Source organism: Labrus bergylta, chromosome 24 (assembly GCF_963930695.1).
Source record: "Labrus bergylta chromosome 24, fLabBer1.1, whole genome shotgun sequence".
Lineage (NCBI taxonomy): Eukaryota > Metazoa > Chordata > Actinopteri > Labriformes > Labridae > Labrus > Labrus bergylta.
The window spans coordinates 2027994-2048602 of record NC_089218.1 but is presented as its reverse complement, the minus strand read 5'-3'; the positions used below and the strand labels follow the sequence as shown (position 1 = coordinate 2048602).

The 20609-nt window shown below is 42.8% G+C and overlaps 1 protein-coding gene across 1 annotated transcript; it reads left to right on the top strand.

The window, feature by feature from the left end:
- The first annotated feature begins 528 nt into the window (after nucleotides 1-528).
- Nucleotides 529-15000, top strand: LOC110002585 (rho GTPase-activating protein 1). The gene is made up of 13 exons (XM_020658210.3): nucleotides 529-629; nucleotides 6278-6466; nucleotides 7427-7525; nucleotides 7773-7860; nucleotides 7962-8093; nucleotides 8750-8836; nucleotides 9590-9688; nucleotides 9821-9928; nucleotides 10042-10118; nucleotides 10218-10295; nucleotides 10625-10753; nucleotides 10902-11005; nucleotides 11132-15000. Exons 2-13 carry the CDS (start codon nucleotides 6343-6345, stop codon nucleotides 11297-11299), a joined length of 1293 nt encoding a protein of 430 aa, XP_020513866.2. The 5' UTR covers nucleotides 529-629; nucleotides 6278-6342; the 3' UTR covers nucleotides 11300-15000.
- The last annotated feature ends 5609 nt before the right edge of the window (nucleotides 15001-20609 follow it).

Sequence of the window (20609 nt, the reverse complement as noted above, 5' to 3'; positions counted from 1 at the left end):
GACCTGATCTATTTTTTAATTTTTAATTTTTTAAAATCTATTTTTAGTGTCTATCTATTTTTTTGTACATTCTTAATTTTTTAATTTTATTTTTATTTAAATTGTACTGTGTTCACTTTTATGTTTGCGATCTTTGCTCTTTGCTGCTGTAACACTGTAAATTTCCCCGTTGTAGGATAAATAAAGGATTATCTTAATAACACAACATTGATTCTATTTCTTTTCTATTTCTTCTTTTCTTTTCTTTTCTCTGTCACTTGTCACTTTATCTTGTCATTCCCTGCACATACTGTCTCAATTCCCTGCATAGTTAACTTCATCATTCATTTTGTACTTGTATATACCCCCTGTTTTTATTTTTATTTATCTTATCTATTCTGTTTAATGTGTATTTTGAGCTTACTTAGATCAATAAAGTATTATCCTAACCTGTCCTAGTTCTTATATTGTAATATAATTGTAATATCACTTTCAGCCACTAGAGGGCGCCCAGCTCCAAGGAGCGCTCTTATTTTGACACGGCACAACCGGAAGAGGTGTTGACGCTGATTGTTGCTGTCAACTGTCAACTGTACAGCGACTACGGAGGCAACAAAGCACATCGGGCGATTACAAAGCGACTAATTGCGGTAATTAAAACATTTAAATGATACTTTTGTTTACTTACATGAAGCTTAACGTTTTTATTAAATGTTACCTTATCATTATGAACATATTTTGCTAAATGAACCGTTACATCTCGCTAATGCTTACTGCTAATATTAGCTTACCAAGTTAGCCTCTTTAAATTTGCTGTTTTAAAATAACGGATGTGATTGTTTTAGTGTTTTTTGTTTTTTTTGGGGGGGTGTAAAGGTAATATAAGGCATCTACCTGACTTATCACTTGTTGCTTATATCAGCAAACACATCAGAAGAGACTCTGTTTAGCAGCCTCATGCTGTTTGGAGAGAGCGGCGCACCAAACCCCACTTAAAAATCTGCTAATTTAATCCGTCCTTGCTTTATCATCCTTAACATCTTTTTTTTAAGCTTTAAGTATTACATTTTCTCAATCAGAAGGTTCCACTTGAGATATCGGCGTTGATTAAATCTATCAGAAGCTACGTTGTTTGCAGCAGCATCCTGTTTAGAGTGACCGATGCACCAAATCCCACTTAAAAATTCGCTTATTGAACATGCCTTCACTTTTTTGCCCTTAGAGTCTGTTTTAAATCATAAAATGTCACGTTTTCCCAAATCAGAAGGTTCTCCTGGAGATATCGGCGTTAATTAAATCTATCAGAAGCCACGTTGTTTGCAGCAGCATCCTGTTTAGAGTGAGCCGTGCACCAAACCCCACTTAAAAATCTGCTAATTTAATGCGTCCTTGCTTTATCATCCTTAACATCTTTTTTGTAAGCTTAAAGTATTAAATTTTCTCAATCAGAAGGTTCCACTTAAATATTGCATATATTAAATCTACGATTACTTAATTCATTAGATCACAGAAATGGTTATAATAAGGCACTCAGAAGCTTTAATTTCTCCAGTAAGGTTTCTGCTGTGCTTCAGAAATGTTCTCTTTTTTATTAGAGACAACTTTTTCTTTTTTTTTTGCTACAGAGCTGTTTAAAATGCAGGAATGTTAACTCTCACTTTTCTTGAACGGTATCACAGATGTATTATCTACAGTGTAAACACAGTCAGATGACCAAATTCTCACGCCTGTTTGAAGCAGCTTCTCTCAGATTAACTGGAGCCAGTTCAGATGGTCTATCTGCTTTGGATTCTGCAGATACGTGTTGTGTTTATTATGAGGAACAGCAGACAGAGAGAGAGAGAGAGTTATATGCACTTCTCCATGTTGCTGCATTTGTCACATTATCTCAGTTTTAAACATTGCACATCACACATCCTGTTTGCATAAATTTGTCATGTTGTGCAGGCTCAGTCAGGACCTGGAGGTTATAGCAGCCGGCTTGTGTTGGCCGCTGTCCTTGAGCGAGGCCCTCAGTACTCAACGTCAAAGGGCCTCTTTTCATCAGAGATCAGACTGTAGATGTGCTGTAGTCGGCAGATTCCAGATGTGGTGAAAAAAAAGAGCAGTGCTTTTAGAAGTACTCTGGTTAAATCAAGGATTACACAAAATAAATCCTGTGCTGTCCCATCGTATAAAACCGTCTTCATGCTCTTCCTTGTGATAAATTAAAATTAGACACACGGATATCTCTAAACAAATTTAGGAGTCTCATAAAAACGTGGCGACAGAGGCATGTGGTTGTTTCGTCTGAGTAAAGCACAACGAGTGCACCAAGTTCTCTTTCCAAACAGAAAGCTCTACGCACAACGAGTGAATAATTACGGCTTGTTTACATCAAATACATTTTCATTAGTTCTTATTTATTGCCATAAATTCAGACTTTTGTGTTTCCACAAGCAGTTAAATGTGTGTTTTCCCTCTTAATCAAAGACGATCGTTTCCTGGTTGTTTTTTTGTTAATCTAATTAGTCTCATAGCTGGTCCTTCCAGTTAACAAACTAATGCTTTAAGAGTGTTGCTCCTGAGTCCCGAGGATATTGGAAAAGAAAACAGGATTAAAATATAATATGGTCGAAGTGCTGCAGGCCCACCTCTCGTTAGACTCACTGCTGTGCTTCACAAATGATCTACAGTTTAGAGTCTAAGATGAGGCGTGATTGTGCCACTAAAATATCCGATTAGATGATAAAATGAATGGTGACATTTATTTAACCAAAAACGCACAAATGTCAACTTCACTGATGCATCATAACGTCCCAGTTTGTGGAGGAACAAACGAAGGGAATGTCCTTAAATCTGGCACGTCTTTTTTTAGCTTTGGGGATTAACCGTCTCGATTTTGGTGGATAAAGGTCAAAGGTACCTCGCTGTTCTGGCATGCTTGTAAAACGTGATACGTCAGCCAAAACCTGGAGGGAATGGTCCTTATATCTTATTTTTTTATGTCAGATTCCCAGACTAACATGTGACCTTCTTTCCACCTCGTGCTCGACTCTCATACCTGTGTTCGTTCTGCTGCTTGTAAGGTCCATAATCAATGTCGTGCTCTGCAGAGAAACAGAGAGAGAGAGAGAGAGAGAGAAACAGAGAGAGCAGAAAGAATCACTCCCAAACGACTTGTGTGATGTGTTGATCAGGATTAATTACCCAGCTCAAGTATCCATATCAGGATTGTTACTACAGTTGTATTAAAGTTTAAAACTCTGGTATCGTGTTTTGTCATCCGCTGTGTTTATGCCATTTAGGAAGTATTCAAACAGAACTGCTAGCAGCACCGCCTGTCTCCTGAAGCAGCTACGCCATAAAGAGCTGAAGGATGAGAGAGAACTAATGAGCAACAACAGCAGCAGGCCTTTCCTCCTCCTGCCTGTCTCTCTCTCCCTCTCTCTCTTTAAAGGACACAGAGATTCTGGAGGTTTTTCCTCTGCAGTGTCGTTGATTTTTTCCTTTTCTTTTCTTTTTGCTGGGGAACCAGTCCCCTGCACCCTGAGGGATGATTTGACTAAGCTGCTTTCCTCTGCAGCTCTGCAGAGATGTGATAGAGGAGGAGGAGGAGGAGGGATGAAGGGGGGCAGGGTGCTGCAAACTCGAACTTGAACATACAACGACTGTGTGTGTGCGTGTTTGAGGAAGGTTATACTGCAACATGATCTGCAAACATTGTCACCTGCAGACGGGTTTTGCACAGGATGGCGCACTGTTACACTGGCTGTTGAACTGGCTGACCGTGTGCTGTATTGTCTGCAGGCATGTGGATGTTCAAGTGTTGATGTGAGCATTGTTAGATTTGAAGTGACGGGCTGACGGCGAGGAATCCTCTTGTTTGATTTTCATATACGCAGCAGCAGGATGTTGACTGACTGAACACGCTTTATGTGTGTGTGCATGAAAACACAGATTAAGTGTTTGTGTAGTTTTAAAATCTGCATTTTGGATGATCTTTAATGTTATCAGAATTTTAGTGACGCGGTTACTTTGTGGTCAGAGTTCCAGCTTCACGTAAACCTCCGATGGTTTTCACGTTAGAGCTGCAAAAATGAAACGATGGAAGGAAAATTAATCTCCAGATATTTTTTATAACTGATTGATTTTTAACAAGATATGTCAAACCTTTAGTTTCTCAAGCTTCTTAAATGTTTTTGGCAGCCTTTGCAGATTTCTAACATTTCATAGACTGAGAGATTAAACGCTTAATCGTCAAAACAACGGGCAATTAATGGGTTCCACAGAAGCCTTAGCTGCAGCCTTTTATCCACATTAAGCTGGTTAAGATTACAAATGCATGTGTGCTGCTGTACAGGCCAAAATAACAGAAAGCACAGCCAGCACGCCGCTGTACAAAATGCAGCCCAGAGTTTCAGTTTGAACAGGGACAACAAAACCACGTCTGCTCAGCGAGGCATGGAGCGTGTGCGTGTGGGTGTGTGTGTGTGTGTGTGTGTAACCTCTCATTGTGTGGTAGCACTCACAGACACTCTCCTGTTGTGATGTGGCCAACTGGTCTGAGGTGGATTCTGTCAGACGCAGTAACGTGATGATGATGATGATGAGGTGACGCTGTGACACATCAGACAGATTAGAGAGGATGTGGTTTGCGAGCTGTAAAGACAAAAGAAAGACGCCACGACCGTCCAAAGGTCAAAGGGTCGTCCTGTGAGCTCTGATATTTTAGTGAAAAACAAATGATATCTTTACCTGTTTGAATGCCATGGCAACAAAAATAGAAGTCCTGCACACCCATTATTGGGTACTTTCTTGTTTTCATGATCAGAAATCGCAGGCAATGTTGCCAATGTATGTGTGCAACTGAGACAGTGAGTGCTGGAGGCTGCTTGTATTTTCTGATGGATACATTCCTCTCCTACTCGCCTAGTTTCCCATCGATCATTGTTTGGATGATGGACGTGTTCATACATTCTCAGTTCCCTGTTGTTACCTCATGAACTCTAGGCTCCGCCCTCAGGGTGAAATAACCCCTCAACTATCTCCTCTCGCTGCCGTTGCGTGTTTCAGTTTGACCTCAAGCTAAAGTTCTGCATTCAGGAATTCAAAGAGATAAAAAAAAAAAAAAAGAGGAACCTGTTAGTGTCTACATCATCTAAAATCCTTCCCAGAATCCTTCCTGTTGGAACCTCGGTTACAGGAAAACCAGCACACTGTGTGCTAACAGTTGATTTTTCTTTGTCAGCGTGTGTCGATGGTCAGCATTTGTGGGCTGACCGTTTCTGTTGGTTAGGAGCAATATTTATTTAAAGCAACATGCTGTCAGCCAGCATAACATCACAGAGGAGAGCGAGAACGTGGGGGTTGCGGGGCGAATGGGAGGGGGATGGCGGATAAACGAGGAAGTGTGAGTGTAGAAAAGGAGGAGAGAGTTAATGTGTGAGAAGAGGAAGAGACACGCGGTCATTAGTTTGAAGACGGGGTATTATGTGTTCAGCTCACTGAGCTGCTCAGTTTGTTGTGGAGAAGCTGCAGGCAGTGTGTGTCTCTGTGTCTCTGTGTGTGTGTGTGTGTGTGTGTGTGTGTGTGTGTGTGTGTCTCTGTGTCTCTGTGTGTCTCTGTGTCTCTGTGTGTGTGTGTGTGTGTGTGTCTCTGTGTCTCTGTGTGTGTGTGTGTGTGTGTGTGTGTGTGTGTCTCTGTGTCTCTGTGTCTCTGTGTGTGTGTGTGTGTGTGTGTGTATCTGTGTGTGTAAACTACAGTCAGACATCAGAGATACAACACACACGGCTGTAGTATCATCCCTCTCTCTGATGGTCGTACTGAGCATGTGCAGTTTGACTCTGCTGCCGTCTAATACACGAGCTCTGAATCTGAAGAAACAAAGATCATTCAGAAAAAGTTTTGGTCTTTTTTGCAGCTGAATAAGTCTGAAGAAAACCTTTTTTTATAACCCGACGATGCTTTTTGTTTTACGTGCTTTGGCATCAACGTCCGTTCAGTAGCTGCAGCTGGATCATCATGCTGAAAGCTGCTTCTAAACAGGGACTTTGTACGAGTTTGTGTTAATGATGGAGAAATATTCACTGCTCGATCATGAGCCTGAAATCACGTCTGTTTTCTCTTCATTTTGTCCTCTGACAGCTGTGTTTGACTGTTTTCCCAATCCACAGTGCAATATAACTCATGAATACTAACCTGCCGCTGCATACTGACATGACAGTGCAGAATCACTTAAGAGGCAACAACTCTGAGCAGATAAGGTTTAAAAATGTCTTCATATCAAACTGATCTGAGGTGTATTTTTCTCTTTCAGGACTGCCGTTGCTGCGTTTGTGTTTGTGAGTGGGTGCGTGTGGCGCCTGTCCTGCAGCGTGTGTGATGTCTTCAGAGCTGCTGGTGGATCTGGGCGAAGACCCTGCGACCGCCCAGTTAGGACAGCTCAAGCTGGCCACCATAGAGGACCAGCAGTGGCCCGCCGACGAGTCGACTCTCAGCAAGTCAGGTGAGAGAGAAAGTTAAACGCTGCACGCCTGAACATGTAGGATTGTGACTCCACCTCACCCTTAAGCTTTTTACTGACTTTCAAAATCCACCTTTAGCTGATAAATTTCACGAGGACTTCCAAAATTTTAAAACCTGGGAATTACTTTTCCATATGTTGGGGTCTTAACGACTAAAAGGGAGCTAACAGTTTTGGATATTCTCCCGTAATCCTCTGCAGAAACATGTGTCCTCGAAAAGTCGTCCTCTTTGTCGCTTGTTGTTCTTGTCACTTATTCTGAGTGTCTGACAACGTTACAGAGATGATCTCTGCAGAGATAGACCTTTTAGTTAAAGAGGAAGATGACTTACTTTAAACCACAACCAGCTGTTACATCACTCTCTACCAACACACCACAGTCGACACAAACACTGATGTTATCTGACAGAACACAGGAGCTGCTCTACTGCTGCTGTGTTGTTGTTGTTGTTGTGTTTTGATGTATTTTAAATGGTTAACTTGCATCAAACACAAAAAAAATTAAAACCACAATTATTCCAATCAGTGAAGGCATCCATCGTCCTGTGACTCCTTCCTCCTTCCTCTCTCTCTCTCTCTCTCTCTCTCTCTCTCTCCCTGGTTTCTGTCTCTTTCTAGTCCTATCTCCAAATAAAGGCATCAGAAGCTCCAAAAATAAACCTTTAAAAAACCCAGAAAATACCAGAACTCTGCTTCAGAGCTGAAAGAAGTCCCCTCGGACAAATAAAAGAATTCCAGGAGATATTTCAAGAACAAAAATGCATCCAGAGACATTTCCAGGAAAGAAGGAAACCTACTGATTGATTCAGACTCATTTAACAAACACAGGATTAAAGGTGGACGCAGCAGGAAGACTTTCAAACATTCCCGTAAGTCTCTTCTGTGTGAGCTTTTTAAATGTTGGTGTGTGTGTGTGTGTGTGTGTGTGTGTGTGTGTTTCAGAGACCGACCTCTCCCAGCCCTTCGATGCCAGCTCTCCTCACCTGCCCTGGGACCACCCCTTCTATGACATCGCCCGGCACCAGATCATCGAAGTGGCCGGTCAGTCGTCCAATCACAATCCTCCTTTCACTCCTCAGTCCCGTCGTGATTTAAACAGAGACGTTTGGCTTTTATTTTTTAATTCTTACAGCCACATTTTTCAGGATTATCAGCAGAATTTAAAATGAGAACGCCTTCATGATCTGTGAAGCGTCAAGGGAAAAAATAATAGAGATAAATAAAGAAACTATGGAGTGAATAGTAGAAGAATAACGAGGTATCTTCCTCCCTGTGTGTGTGTGTGCAGGTGATGATAACTTTGGCAGGAAGGTGATCGTGTTTAACGCCTGCAGGATGCCTCCACAGCACCAACTGGACCATCACAAACTGCTCATGTATGGAGCGCTTCCTTCAAACGCCTCTCCTTTCTTCAGATAAAAAATAATCTTTAACGCCATGTGCAAAGAGAACACAAACTATTTTTTTCACGTTACAGGTATCTTAAAGGAACTCTGGACCAGTATGTTGAAAGTGACTACACTTTGATTTATTTCCACCACGGGCTGACCAGTGAAAACAAACCGTCCCTCGGCTGGTTACGAGAAGCGTACCGAGAGTTCGACAGAAAGTAAGATCAGAGACGTCACTGAGCACGTGCAGACACCTGTAGTTCTTCTTACTATACTTCTTCATGTTGCCATGTGCGACATATCTTGACTATTCTGCAGCTTCTGATTCAGAACGTGTCCGTCCGCTGTGGTTAGACACGTGCACATGACGCCCTGCTGCAGCACAATAACCACACACACACACACACACACACACACACACACACACACACACACACACACACACACACACACACACACACACACATGTCTGCACTCATCACACTTGTTGGTTTTTCTCCTGTCTTTGCGAGAAGCGTCAGATTACAGAAGCCTGTTAATCCCGTGCGTCACAGCTTCGCTCCAACTGTTTGTGTTGAATTCCTGATTTGCATCACAAAGCGATAAAAAGATGTTATGTAACCAACTGCAGCATGAAATGCATCACAATTATGACACTTTAATAATCAGAACAACAACCAACACACACTGCCAGGGGTACTAGTGAGGTTTTAGACCTCGTCAGAAGCTGCTTGCATGCAGCACGAGAGCTGTTTGAGAAGTATGAGCAGAAGTTGAGAGCTCATTTTAAAGTCAAAACAGCACACAGCCTGTTATCTCATCTTTACTGCACGTTCTGTGTCATGGTCTGTATCTGTTTGTTTTTTGTTTTCAGGTATAAGAAGAACATCAAGGCTCTTTACATCGTCCACCCCACCATGTTCATCAAGACTCTGCTGATCCTCTTCAAACCCTTCATCAGGTCCTTCTCATTTTCTAAAATTATTATTATTAAGAGTCATGTTAAACATGATGCAGCTAAAAGTCTCTGATGGGGGGGGGAGTAAGGCCACACACTGCAGCATTTAAAGCCTAAACTCATTTGCAATGCCCATCCCTGGAATATTTAATGACAAATCCATCATCGTTTTATTCTTTGCCTCACTCTCTCTAGGATTTCTAAAACAGATAAAAATAATAAGAATTCACAAACGTTGTCATGAAGAGCCGGTCACTTTGTGTTTTCTTATAAAGCTTACAGTTTTTGAAAACATCTTCTACTTTATTATGATATTTAATTCCTGGGTTTACAGGAAATGAAGCCGTGTGCAATTATGTGAGGAGCAAACTGTGAAACAGAGCTCTGGGGACACCTGGTGGCAGCTTTGGGAAATTACAACATTTACAATTGTTTCACGGCACAGTCCTTTAATAAACTCTTTTTCAGAGGTTAGAAAGAGTATATTCAACCTCTTTAAGACAAACAAGGTTACTGGTACAAGATACATCTGCCCTAATCTTGTGTTTTCCTTCAAACAATCCACGGTAACCATGTTAGTGTTTAAATAAAGTTAGATTATTTCAAGTGTTACCGAGCGTTCAATGGTATTTCTCTCTGTTTTCCAGTCAGAACTAAAAAGTAAACAAACACTTCCTGCTCAGTGTGAATTAAATCTGTGATACGACATCTGATGCAGCGTTATTTTTCAGCTGTTTCTGTTTTCTCTCTTTACAGTTTTAAGTTCGGCAAGAAGATCAACTACGTGAGTTACCTGAGCGAGCTGGAGGACGTGGTGAAGTGCGAGCAGCTGCTCATCCCGGCTCGCGTCAAAGAGTAAGAGACGATTACACACTCCTTCACCTCCAAACACTTCTCTTCTGATTCCTGATATAATCTGAACTTTTACTTCAAGCTGCTTTACTTTTACTTTAATCTTGATTAATTAACTAAAAATCCTGATTTCAGTTACGATAACAACTTGCGGTCGTCTCTGAAACCGAGCGCCCAGCCGCCCATGTCTCCTCCTCGCAGCCCGCCCCTCCCTAACCAGGTGTTTGGAGTGCCGCTCACATTGTAAGTCTTTGAGTGTCTGCCTATCTGCAGGTGAAAGATTACAGTTTACTGGAACATATGCTGGTTTTAGTTGAGGTGTTTATCCTGTGTGTGTGTGTGTGTGTGTGTTTCAGGCTCAGACAAAGGAGTCCTGATGACGACTGTGTTCCCATGGTGATGAGAGACACCATCAGTTTCCTTTCAGAACAAGGTAACTCTACTCTTTCCCCCGTTTTTTAAACACAAACATGACGCAGCGTCGGAGCTCTCACTTTGTACCAGCTCGCTCTTCATCGTGTCTTCTTCTCAGGTTTGGAGATCGAGGGGATCTTCAGACGCTCGGCTAACGTGACTCTGGTGAAGGACGTTCAGCTCAAATACAACTCAGGTACTGACGGATCAACGGGCCAGTTTTAGAACTGTAGTGGGAACAAGTTAGAGGTTTGTCCTGTTATCATTAAAAACCTGCAACAGCACGTACGGCTCACATGTTTCCGGCTCTGCTGCAGACAACTAACAGACTGTGACACTGATCCAAAGCAGTAATTCACTTCCTATAGGAGCAGATTGCATGTTTTAGTAAATACATTTTACTCTTTTGTAGTCTTTGAAAGAAGAATTAAATTAAACGAGTATCCTGGATTTTTTTTAGGCGCATGAAGGGAGAATTTAAAAGTCTTTTTCTTCAGGTTCGTTTGCTCCTCTCGTGTCTTTCAGGCGTGTCGGTGGATTTCCGAGAGATTGAAGACGTCCACTTGGCGGCTGTGATCCTGAAGACGTTCCTCAGAGAACTTCCTGAACCTCTGCTCACCTACCAGCTCTACAACGACATCATCAACTTTGCCTGTACGTCAAACAAACCTCTCATCTCTTTTATTCTCTAAGAAATGATGCTCACAGCCAACGTCTGCCCCCTAGTGGCTGTTTACTGTACAACCGCCTTCCTGAGTGTTCTGATTGGTTCGTCTGTGATTTCTGTGTTTGTTGAGTTCAGCTGTGTCAGAGGACAGTCAGGTGATGGTCATGAAGACGCTGCTGGAGTCGCTGCCGGAGGAAAACTTTGCATCACTGCGATACCTCGTCATGTTCCTGGCACAGGTACAGACACACACACACACACAAACACACACACACACACACACACACACACACACACACACACCTTTACGTCAGTGTGTGTGTGTGTGTGTGTAACAAACACTCACCTTGTTTCTGTGTGTTTAGGTATCGGCCAACAGTGAGGTGAACAAAATGACCAACAGTAACCTGGCCGTGGTGTTTGGTCCCAACCTGCTGTGGGGGCGGGACAACGCCATGTCACTCAGCGCCATCGGTCCAATCAACAACTTCACCAGAGCCCTTCTGGACCAACAGCATCTGGTCTTTACCTAAGCTCCGCCCACTTCACCCTGCGGTCTCTCTGTACAAGTCAGACACACAACAACCTACATGCCCCCCCCCCCTCTGCTCTTTCAGTCTTTAGCATCCGACCAATCAGGTGCTTCTTCACTGACTGATAGATGTGTCTGCTGACCATTAAAAACCAACAGGAACTGCAGCTTCAAACTCGTCCATGGCTCCACATACGCTTTAAAAAAAAAAAACGACCTGCATGTGTTCGTACCCGTGTCAAAGTTCAGATCTCTGCAGAGAGGTTGAAACCGCTCGTGGTCCTCAGGCTTTTCTCCGTTTGTCTGTGACGTGCTGTTGTCCGTCTGTCTCTCTGCTGTTTCCTGTTTTAGTGCCAAAAAAAATACAAAAAAGAGCCTCCAGCTTTGACAGAAAGACACAAAGAGCGAGACAGAGCAGGGTGACGATGCAGAATAAAAACTACAGGAACCAAACTGAAGAGAGGAGGTGGAGGTGTGAGTCTCAGGTGAACTTACAGACGCTGAACTTGGTACCAAATCATGACAATCTTTAAAAAAAATGCTGTAATTAAAGTAAGGAGAAGTAAAAACACAGCTGTGTAACTCTGCAGCCGGAGCACAGCGCTGCTGGAGCTGCTTTAAGGGAAAACACTGTCAGACATCCTCTTCATGCCTCCTTCTTTAGTTTATATATATGACTTTACTTTTATATTAGTAACTATATATCTGTTGTTTTCTCACCGTTGCTTTATTTTTTTATTTTTTTTAAAGGTACGGGATCAACAGCTTACACATCTCCATGCATTGAAGTTAATGATGCACACACGCAGACGCTCAGATCTGTGATTAAAGGTCCAATCAGTCAGATGTGTAGTGATTTAAATCATCAAATGACCTGACTATCTGATCATTAAGGAAACATGCTATGTTGAAGTGCTGGCTTCTCTGACAACAATGCAGCAGCCAGTATGTCCTCCTTCTAACTTTAGATTCTGCTCCTGAATGATCTGGAACGAGCCACTTTCCCCAGAATCTCCTCCTCTCTGCCGCCCGTTTGTCTTCATATATCCACGACATGAATCAGCGACAGCCGAGAAGCTGTTCTTCTCTTTGTGCTCGGGGACATCGAGGACAGTTTGGAGGTGTTTAAGCTGATTGATTTTATAATCGTTGTAAATACTTTGTGTTGTCACCAGAATCAGCCTGAGGCTTTGATAAAACATTCAGACACTAAGTCGATCCTCTTCTTGAATATTCTCTTCGATATGTAGCAGCTCCTCTGAATTTCCGACTTCTGCGATCAAATGGAACGCACCATATTTAAATCAGATATCAAAATGAACGTACTGTCACTTTAACCCGCCTGTTCGAGCTCCCTGTTTCACTCAACGTTGAAATCAAGCCGCCGTTTGCACCAACGACGTTCCACTGCTTCTGCATGTGAACAAAGATTGAGACCACGCTGAGGCTTTTTTAACTTTTCTATAAGCCTGCGTGCAAATGTAGCTCAATGCAAAGATGACTAACGATTAGATGAGTTGATTAACGAGAGTAAGAACGACTTCCAGACACGTTTGTGCTCTTAAAAAGATCTTCTGTTGATCTCGAGGACAGCCTGTTAGCACTACATTTTCCCAACATGTCTGACTTTATATTTCATTTTTCTCGCATGCATCGACCTCTTTTCCCTCCAAGGCCAAATCGTATTTCTGCACGTTTTCCTTTTTTGTACTCAGCGGTGCAGATTCACGCTTTATTTCATGTTCTGATTCCCGTCCCAGCGCCTTAATTTCAACGACTTCTTGTTACTGTATCTGAATTGATCTGATCATTTTGGATATTACTTTACTTTATTAGCTTCATAGCTCGGTGTAGTTGAAACGTTACATGAGTCTGCGAGGAGGTCAGGAACTTCTCTGTCTTTTTTTTCTCGTTTCCGGCCTTTAAAACTTTAAATGCTGTAGATTTTTATTTTTATTTTGTAAACGGCCAAAACATTCTCAGTGGTTGAACATTAGTGTGGTAACAGTACGATGTGACTGAAGACGCAGAAAGATCCGAGTTTAAGTTCAGACTGAAGCTGAAAGCAAAAAAAAAAAAAAAAATAGTTAAAAAAAATCTGATGTTTACCTGTTGTAACTCGTCGTCATGCCAACGCCATGTCATTGGCATGCTTTAGTGTAAATATGAGTGTGTGTAGGTGTGTGTGTTTGTGGGTAAGTGTTGACTCAGCTGGACCCGGCACGTTTAGAGTCTGAACGCTGCCCGGGCTTAAATATATATACTTAAAAAAAATAGGGCTCCTGTCAGCTGAGATGTGTGTGTGTGTGTGTGTGTGTGTGTGCGTGTGTGTTTATAGTATCGTTGTCCGATAAGCCGATAGTTATTATTCGATATCATGAGATAAAAAATTATCTTTTTAGGTTGCCAAAGTTGCACAACCGCTTTCTCTAAAACAAACAGAACCTCATAGAAAAAAAGTACAAAAATCTGATGAAACCACGACTTCTTATCTTCGACGTTTGATTTGACGACCGCAGTTTATCGGTGTGTGTGAGAGAGCGCCTGTGTGTGTGTGTGTGTGTGTGAGTGTGCATGCTCGTGCCTTATTCGTTTCCCCTCAAGTGATCGTTTGATTAGCCATCAAAGTGCCGGTGTGCCCGTTCTGCCATAGATTAAAAACGACTTGAGGTGCGTTCAACAGAGCCGTGGTGTTCTGGTGGTAAAGGTTCATTCTGATGTTTGTTTGTTTTTTCAATCTGGGGATTTTTTACGGCTCAATAATGACAAACAGGAAGCAGAATTCTGGCAGTTTGATTCAGCCAGTTGGCGATCAAAGTGTGTAAACTAGAAGTCGTTGTTTTTTGTCCTTGACAGGCTCCAGTTGTTCGTCTCAGTGTGTGACATCGTTCACAGATCAGGGACAAAAACAACGACTTTGCTGCAGGATGAACGAATCCACTGGAGGCATTAAACCGTTTGAACCTTTATTTAAAACACGAGCCAATCAAACAAACAGAATGACCTTTAACCAATCGAGCGCCGTCCACACTCGGCTTGTTGAATGCAGCTCGTCTGTAATCAAGGATCGCAAGTTTGAGGATTAAAAACTGTGAAGAGGATTAAAGCGTCGTTAAAATATGATTTCTTGTGTTTTATCACTACATTCAGAGATTAACCCCGGACGTTAAATTCAAAAGATAGAACCGAGCATTCCCGTCCTGACTTTTTGGGTTGAAGTTCTTTCATATCAGGACGCTCGGGTTCATCTCACACGTTCATCATCTGAATCTTCTCTCTTCACCACATTCCCTGAGGAAACTCAATCTGAAATATTTACGCTCTTTTTTTATTTTATTTTAAAGTTCAGCATCCAGTCGACCAAAAGAATCACAAATGCTTTTAAAAAGACAAACTTTCTTCCTGCTTCATAATTGTTCTGATGACCCGTGACATCGTTTCTCCCGACCTCTGCTGATCGATTACAGCCTCTCTAATCTATGGATCTCTGTACTGTAACTGTTGTCATGGTGACAGTGAACAATATTTCTCTTTGAGAGATGATGTATTGATACTGAGTGATCTTATTTTCTTAACTCTGTTTTCATCCTTTACTTTTTGATATGTCGTGGATCTTAGACTTCTATGTGTATCATATAATGAGTAATATAAATATACTGTAATATTATTGTGTGCAAACAATAAACTCATGGTGAACGAAAACACAGCGGCTTTGATGGTTTTTTTTAAATCAAATATTAATTCACTGATTCAAGACTTTCATCCCAAACCTGGACCTGAGAAGTTTTCTCTGCTGAAGGATCAGGTCTTAGCTCAGCCGTGCTCCTGCTGCGCCTCTTGGGCCCACCCAGGTGCATGCTGGTCCTCTACCTGCCTCTTACCTGTATAACCTCATGTGCCCACAGTGTGACCCAAATACCCAACAAAAATACTAATCATGCAAAACTCTCTGAATGTTTTTGTTCTCCTTTTATTTTGAAATCCACAACAGGAAGTGATGAAACAGAGTTCAATAACAAAAATTCCTGACTCAGGATGTCCACACGATCCAGGAACACAACACTCCATGAAAGGAAAGTACAAAGTGATGCAACGCGGTGAAGCACGTCCCGACACAAAACAAAGAGAGGGGTTGTTTGTTCTGCATGAGGTCACTGACGGGGGTATAAAGGGAGTCTGTGAGGACTCTGGTGTTGAAGAGACTCTCTGATCCTACAGGAAACTCAAACAGGTAACCACCTCATTCTTTAGCAGAATATGTGAGCTTTAAAATATGTCAGCATTCACTTACTAAGGAATGATTTTCACCTGTTGGTTTGTGTCTTTAAAGGTCGTCGACCCTCCAGGATTAAGTCCAGAATGAAAAGCGTCCAGCTCGCCGTCATCCTCCTGATCGGCTGCATCAGCTGTGGTCAGTCTGCCTCACACACTCACTTGTTTGCTGAGGTTTAATTGGATCCTCACACACTGTTTGATACTTTCTGTGATTCATGAAGAGGAGAATACGGGAGCTTGAAGAGAGAGGAAACTTAAAGTGCTAAAAATATCAGTTTTTTATTTTCCAGCCGAGGCTCTGAGGTGCAACCACTGTGTCCCGCACAGTGTCGGAGGAAGCTGCACCACCTCAGTGAAAGAGTGCGACGAAGGTGACTACGTCTGCGTCTTTGTTGTCTTTCCGCAACCCAGTAAGTGACCCTGAACGGGACATCCTCCATGTTTTAAAACCTTTAATAGGAACACAAAGTTTTTGCAGATTTGGAAGTAACACCAGTTTCTAGTCGAATGACGATCATAACGATCCGAGCCTCAAAGTGTTCACTGTTTTTTCCTTCTTGTGTTCTCTGCAGTGTACTCGTTTTTCAGGAGGTGTTCAAAGAGAAGCGACGCCTTGATAATGCAGGCCAGCCCCCACCTCAACGTCGTCATTTGTGAAACCGACAGATGCAACTGAGAGACGACGATCGAGCACTTTGTAATTTGCAAAAATAAAGCCATCAGTGAAAGTCAGTTTCTTTGTCGAGTCTTTTATTTCCTATAAAAATCTGAAAACTCCCCAACATTTTTAGACTGAACTAAAGAGAGGAGAAGAACATCCTGGAGAACAGGAAACATGCAGCAGCAGGTTGATTAGAGCACGGAGATGGTAGAGGTGGCGTGCAGACAGTCTATGGGACTAAAGGTCACCACCCCCTCCCACTGGCTCCTCCCACTGGCTCCAGGTGAATTCTCCTGATTATATCCTGCTGCGTTCTCATCAGCTCACTCTGACTTTCTGCAGAATAAACACGAGGAGGCTGGAGGAGAAACATTCAGCTGTTTGTGTTCACACATGACGCTCACCCGGGAAATATCTGGAGTTTTTCAGGAGTTTTCGTCAAGTATGAAAGCCCGATATTATTCATCTGAGCTTATAACAAGCGCTCTTTATTACCATGATTATTATAGAACATGCATCTGGGACCAGCAGTTGAAATCAGGAGGCCGGTCTGCAGTCAGGTGAGCCGTCAGTCAGACGTGATTCAGTCTGTACTTCCCTCTTTTGCGACACAGCGGGAATGTCGGTTATGTCGCGGTTTGTCCCGGCCAATCACACGCAGGCATTGCAGCTGATTTCACAACTGTCTGTGATAAAAGGGAAGAGCGGAGTTTACAGCCGGCACTCTTCAAACATCTGAGCTCAAGGTAAGAAGAATGTATTCTACAGGTCGATGAAACATTAGTGTGTTTCAGCTGCTTTCTCCTCTTGATTGTCTAAAGCTGAACACTTCATCTTTTTGTTTCTGTGCTGTTCTCTGTCAAATCTGTTTCATGCTTCGACGTAGACGGACAGAATCTATTGCTTTCTTGCATCACAGCGGTTCTCTCCTAACAGAGGACATCTTTGATTCCTGTTCTTAAACTTCCTGTTTCTGTCACACGTTGTTTAACAATCCTCTGTGGACAGCATGAACTGTATGCACAGATGTGATAAGTGTTTTCATCTTTCATCGCAGAACAAAAATATATATTTTTTGAATTCCAGAGTTTGAAAAATGAAATCTGCGGCGTGCGTCGTTCTTCTCCTGCTCAGTCTGTATCAAGGTACGTTTGTTTTTCATAACACTACAGCAAACATCAAATGTCTTGAATAAACGCTAACCTCCAGTGTTAAAAAATGAAGCCGATGCTGACAAGTGTGAAATCCTGCAGTTCCTGGAGTGTCCACTAGAGGCTGGCTGCAGAAGCACAGGAAGTCACATACACACCCATTCTAAAAAGCCTGTTTTTACAGCAGAGATGAACATGTTTACAGCCTGGTTCAAAAAACCAAATAGGTGTGATTAGCTCATGTCTGGATGGACACACACTGTACGGGGGGTGAATGTTTTGATGACTCATCAGTTTTGATTTGATGAAGGATAAGAGTTATTCACAATAAGGCGTGTAGCTGACCTGATTGACAGGTGGGCGCGGTGTAACGGTTTGTCAGCCTCAGCTCCAGCTCTCAGCCTGTCGTTAGGTTGACTGAGGTTTCTTACTTTTGGGGAAGTTCTGTTTTTATCTTTGCGTAACGTGTGTTGTTTGCAGCTGACGCTCTGAAGTGTAACTACTGTTTCGGGGACGACAGCAGTCTCTGCAGCACGACCAGCATCCAGACCTGCCCCTGGACAATGGACGCCTGCGCTGACGTCATCTTGCAGGCGCCCTTCAGTAAGTCCTGCAAACACGTCACACATTTGTCTGAAGTCATCTTTTTATTGCACGCTTCATGAAGGACGTCCTGTCATGCAAACTAAACCTGCAGCTCTTGAAAACCAACTGCAGACTTCCTCCTGACTCCTAAATAAACGTCTGCATTTGGCTGCATGGTCAGGGTGAACGCCGGCTTCTGATTGGCTGCAGAGTGATTAATCAGTGAAAATGCTGACTTCTCTTTGTTTAGAGTCTTTTGTTCCATCTTTCCAGGTCGTTCATTCCGCTCCTGCATGAACATGGCGGCGTGTCAGGGCTACATCAAAACACCCGGCGTCTTCGCCTCCTGCTGCAGCACGGACCTCTGCAACTAACCCCCCCCCCTCCCCCCCACAACCACCACCCCCTACCTCTCTGCAGCCAGGACCCCCTGATCTCTGCTGTGCAAACATCTCACTGTGTTACACTGCTGCTGCAAATCAAAATCTGTTTGAGGACTTGAAATGAGGAGATATTAGTATGCAGCTTTAATCATTTGTTTAAGGTCAGATTTAAATCAGAGAGGAGCAGTACTGTGTACAGACACTAGAGGGCAGTAGAGCGCTGTGCAGCAACATGAGCAGCACTCAGTGTGTGTTTTTAAAAAGACTAATAAAGAAATGGAGTCACATTTTGACACCAGAGTCTTTTTTTTTCTCCACATGATGAAGTGTTGAATCTAATCGTTTATTAACGCTGAGTCGTCTCACCTGAGATTTCATTATAAATCATCTATCCAGCAGAACTGATGAACATGTGATGCTTTTTTTCAAACACGGGGAGCAGAAATAGAGATGTGTCCCCAGTTTGCACGCTTTATGAGCTGATGGCTCTGATGTCATTTGTGAGCATGATTTAGGATTCCAAGGCGTGCGGTCATTAATAGACACATTCTGCACGCTGCACATTCTTGGAGCGGAAGTAGAGAACGCCAGAGGAAGAGGAAGACAAAGACACTCATGGTTGTGAAAAGTTCAGTGACTATTGCCTCATTGCTGTCAATCATGACCTTTCTTTATATCATCGAATAATTAATTATACTTCTCAGAATAATTAACTCTTGGACATAAATCAACATGACAGAAACCGAAATACATCTGGCATGCATTTTTGATTTCATAGTTGGTCCCATCTGTTAACATGGAGGAGGCGGAGCTTGTGACCTATACTGCAGCCAGTCAGTTAGGGGGAGCTCCAAATGTTTTTGGCTTCACTCTCAGGGAGCTGTCATTGCGTCCATCTTTTTAAAACAAGCTGTGGAGCTCTTTCACTTTTCCAGAGTCTTAAAAAAGATAACCCCGAGGTTGTTCAGCATTAAATAACCTCATCAGATGGAAGTGTGTTACTGGTGAGATATCCTCCTCCTCCTCCTCCTCCTCCTCCTCCTCCTCCTCGCACACTCAGTAAAACCCCGGGCTGACGTGCAACCTCCTCCTTTACGAGGTGCATCCCATGACGCGGGGTTTCCTTCAGTAACAAGTGCCGGGAGCAAAGTGGAAATACCATCCAGCTGCCCGCGTGGAGCCTGAAGGACCCCGCAATGAAAAAAAAAAAAAACTGGGATTCCACCAGGACACACGCAGAGAGGAAGACACGCTTACACACACGCACATGAGCTGAGGCAATAAAAACAAACACGTGATGAGAAATCTGTAGAAGAGTCAGAATCCTGCGTGCAGATATTTAATCTAAGAGTCATTTTCAGGAACATTTACATCAACATGACGTCTTTTTTTTTTTTTATGATGTTCTCCATCATTTCTGACAGCTGCGATAACATTGTGCTCACTTACTCAACTTAATGACCGAGATCTGGGTGATGGAGACAACAAACAGGAAGTGTGACGCTCACACAGGTTGTAAAAAGAAGCTGTTTGCTTTAATCAAAAGTGTATTTCAAAGTGAAGCGTGACAGAAATAACAAAGATAATCTCATCAAAGTTACCCGTTCTGATCGCTTCACCGCCACCTTGACATGTGTCTGCTTGTTTCAGGTAATTGTTAAATTCATGAACACAATTTCAGGGGTTAAGCAAGATGCAAAGGAGTATTCCTTCTGTGATTACACAAAGGGGACTTCACAGGGATGCACAGCGAGGAGGTTCCTGATTTGAATCCCCGTCTGTGTGGAGATTGCATGTTCTCCTCAGGCATGTGGACGTTAACCTGCAGGGAGGACTGAAGGCTGGTAGCTGTTTCCAGACTGCCAAATTCAACCCACAATGCACTGCTGTTTGCTTCACTTCCCTTGTTCTGTTCTGATGTGCACTTTGAAGCGACCCTCTGATTTCAAGCGTAACCAGAGTTCGGTTGCTTGGTGCATTCACACCTGAGCTGTTTGGTCCGTTTGAAACGAACTCTCGTGCTCTTTGTCGGGTTCTTATTTTATCGTGTCGGCTGACACTTTAAAACAGCGGTCACAAACTGACAGAACATCAGCAGACTATCTTCTACCACAGGGAGGGGCAACTTTGGTCACAGCTAGGGGCCACATTCATTTACTTCTCACTGCCAGGGGGCCAAATTGTAGAATACAAAAACGCTAACAGTCAAATATGTCTCAAATTTAACTCAACATATACCAGTGATCAAATATTATT

Bases quoted from the DNA above. Each gene is read 5' to 3' on its own strand.
- LOC110002585 (XM_020658210.3), top strand. From the start codon at position 6,343: ATGTCTTCAGAGCTGCTGGTGGATCTGGGCGAAGACCCTGCGACCGCC. The intron at 7,526-7,772 runs GTCAGTCGTCCA...GTGTGTGTGCAG, and splicing joins CCAGATCATCGAAGTGGCCG to GTGATGATAACTTTGGCAGG. The intron at 7,861-7,961 runs GTATGGAGCGCT...TTCACGTTACAG, and splicing joins GACCATCACAAACTGCTCAT to GTATCTTAAAGGAACTCTGG.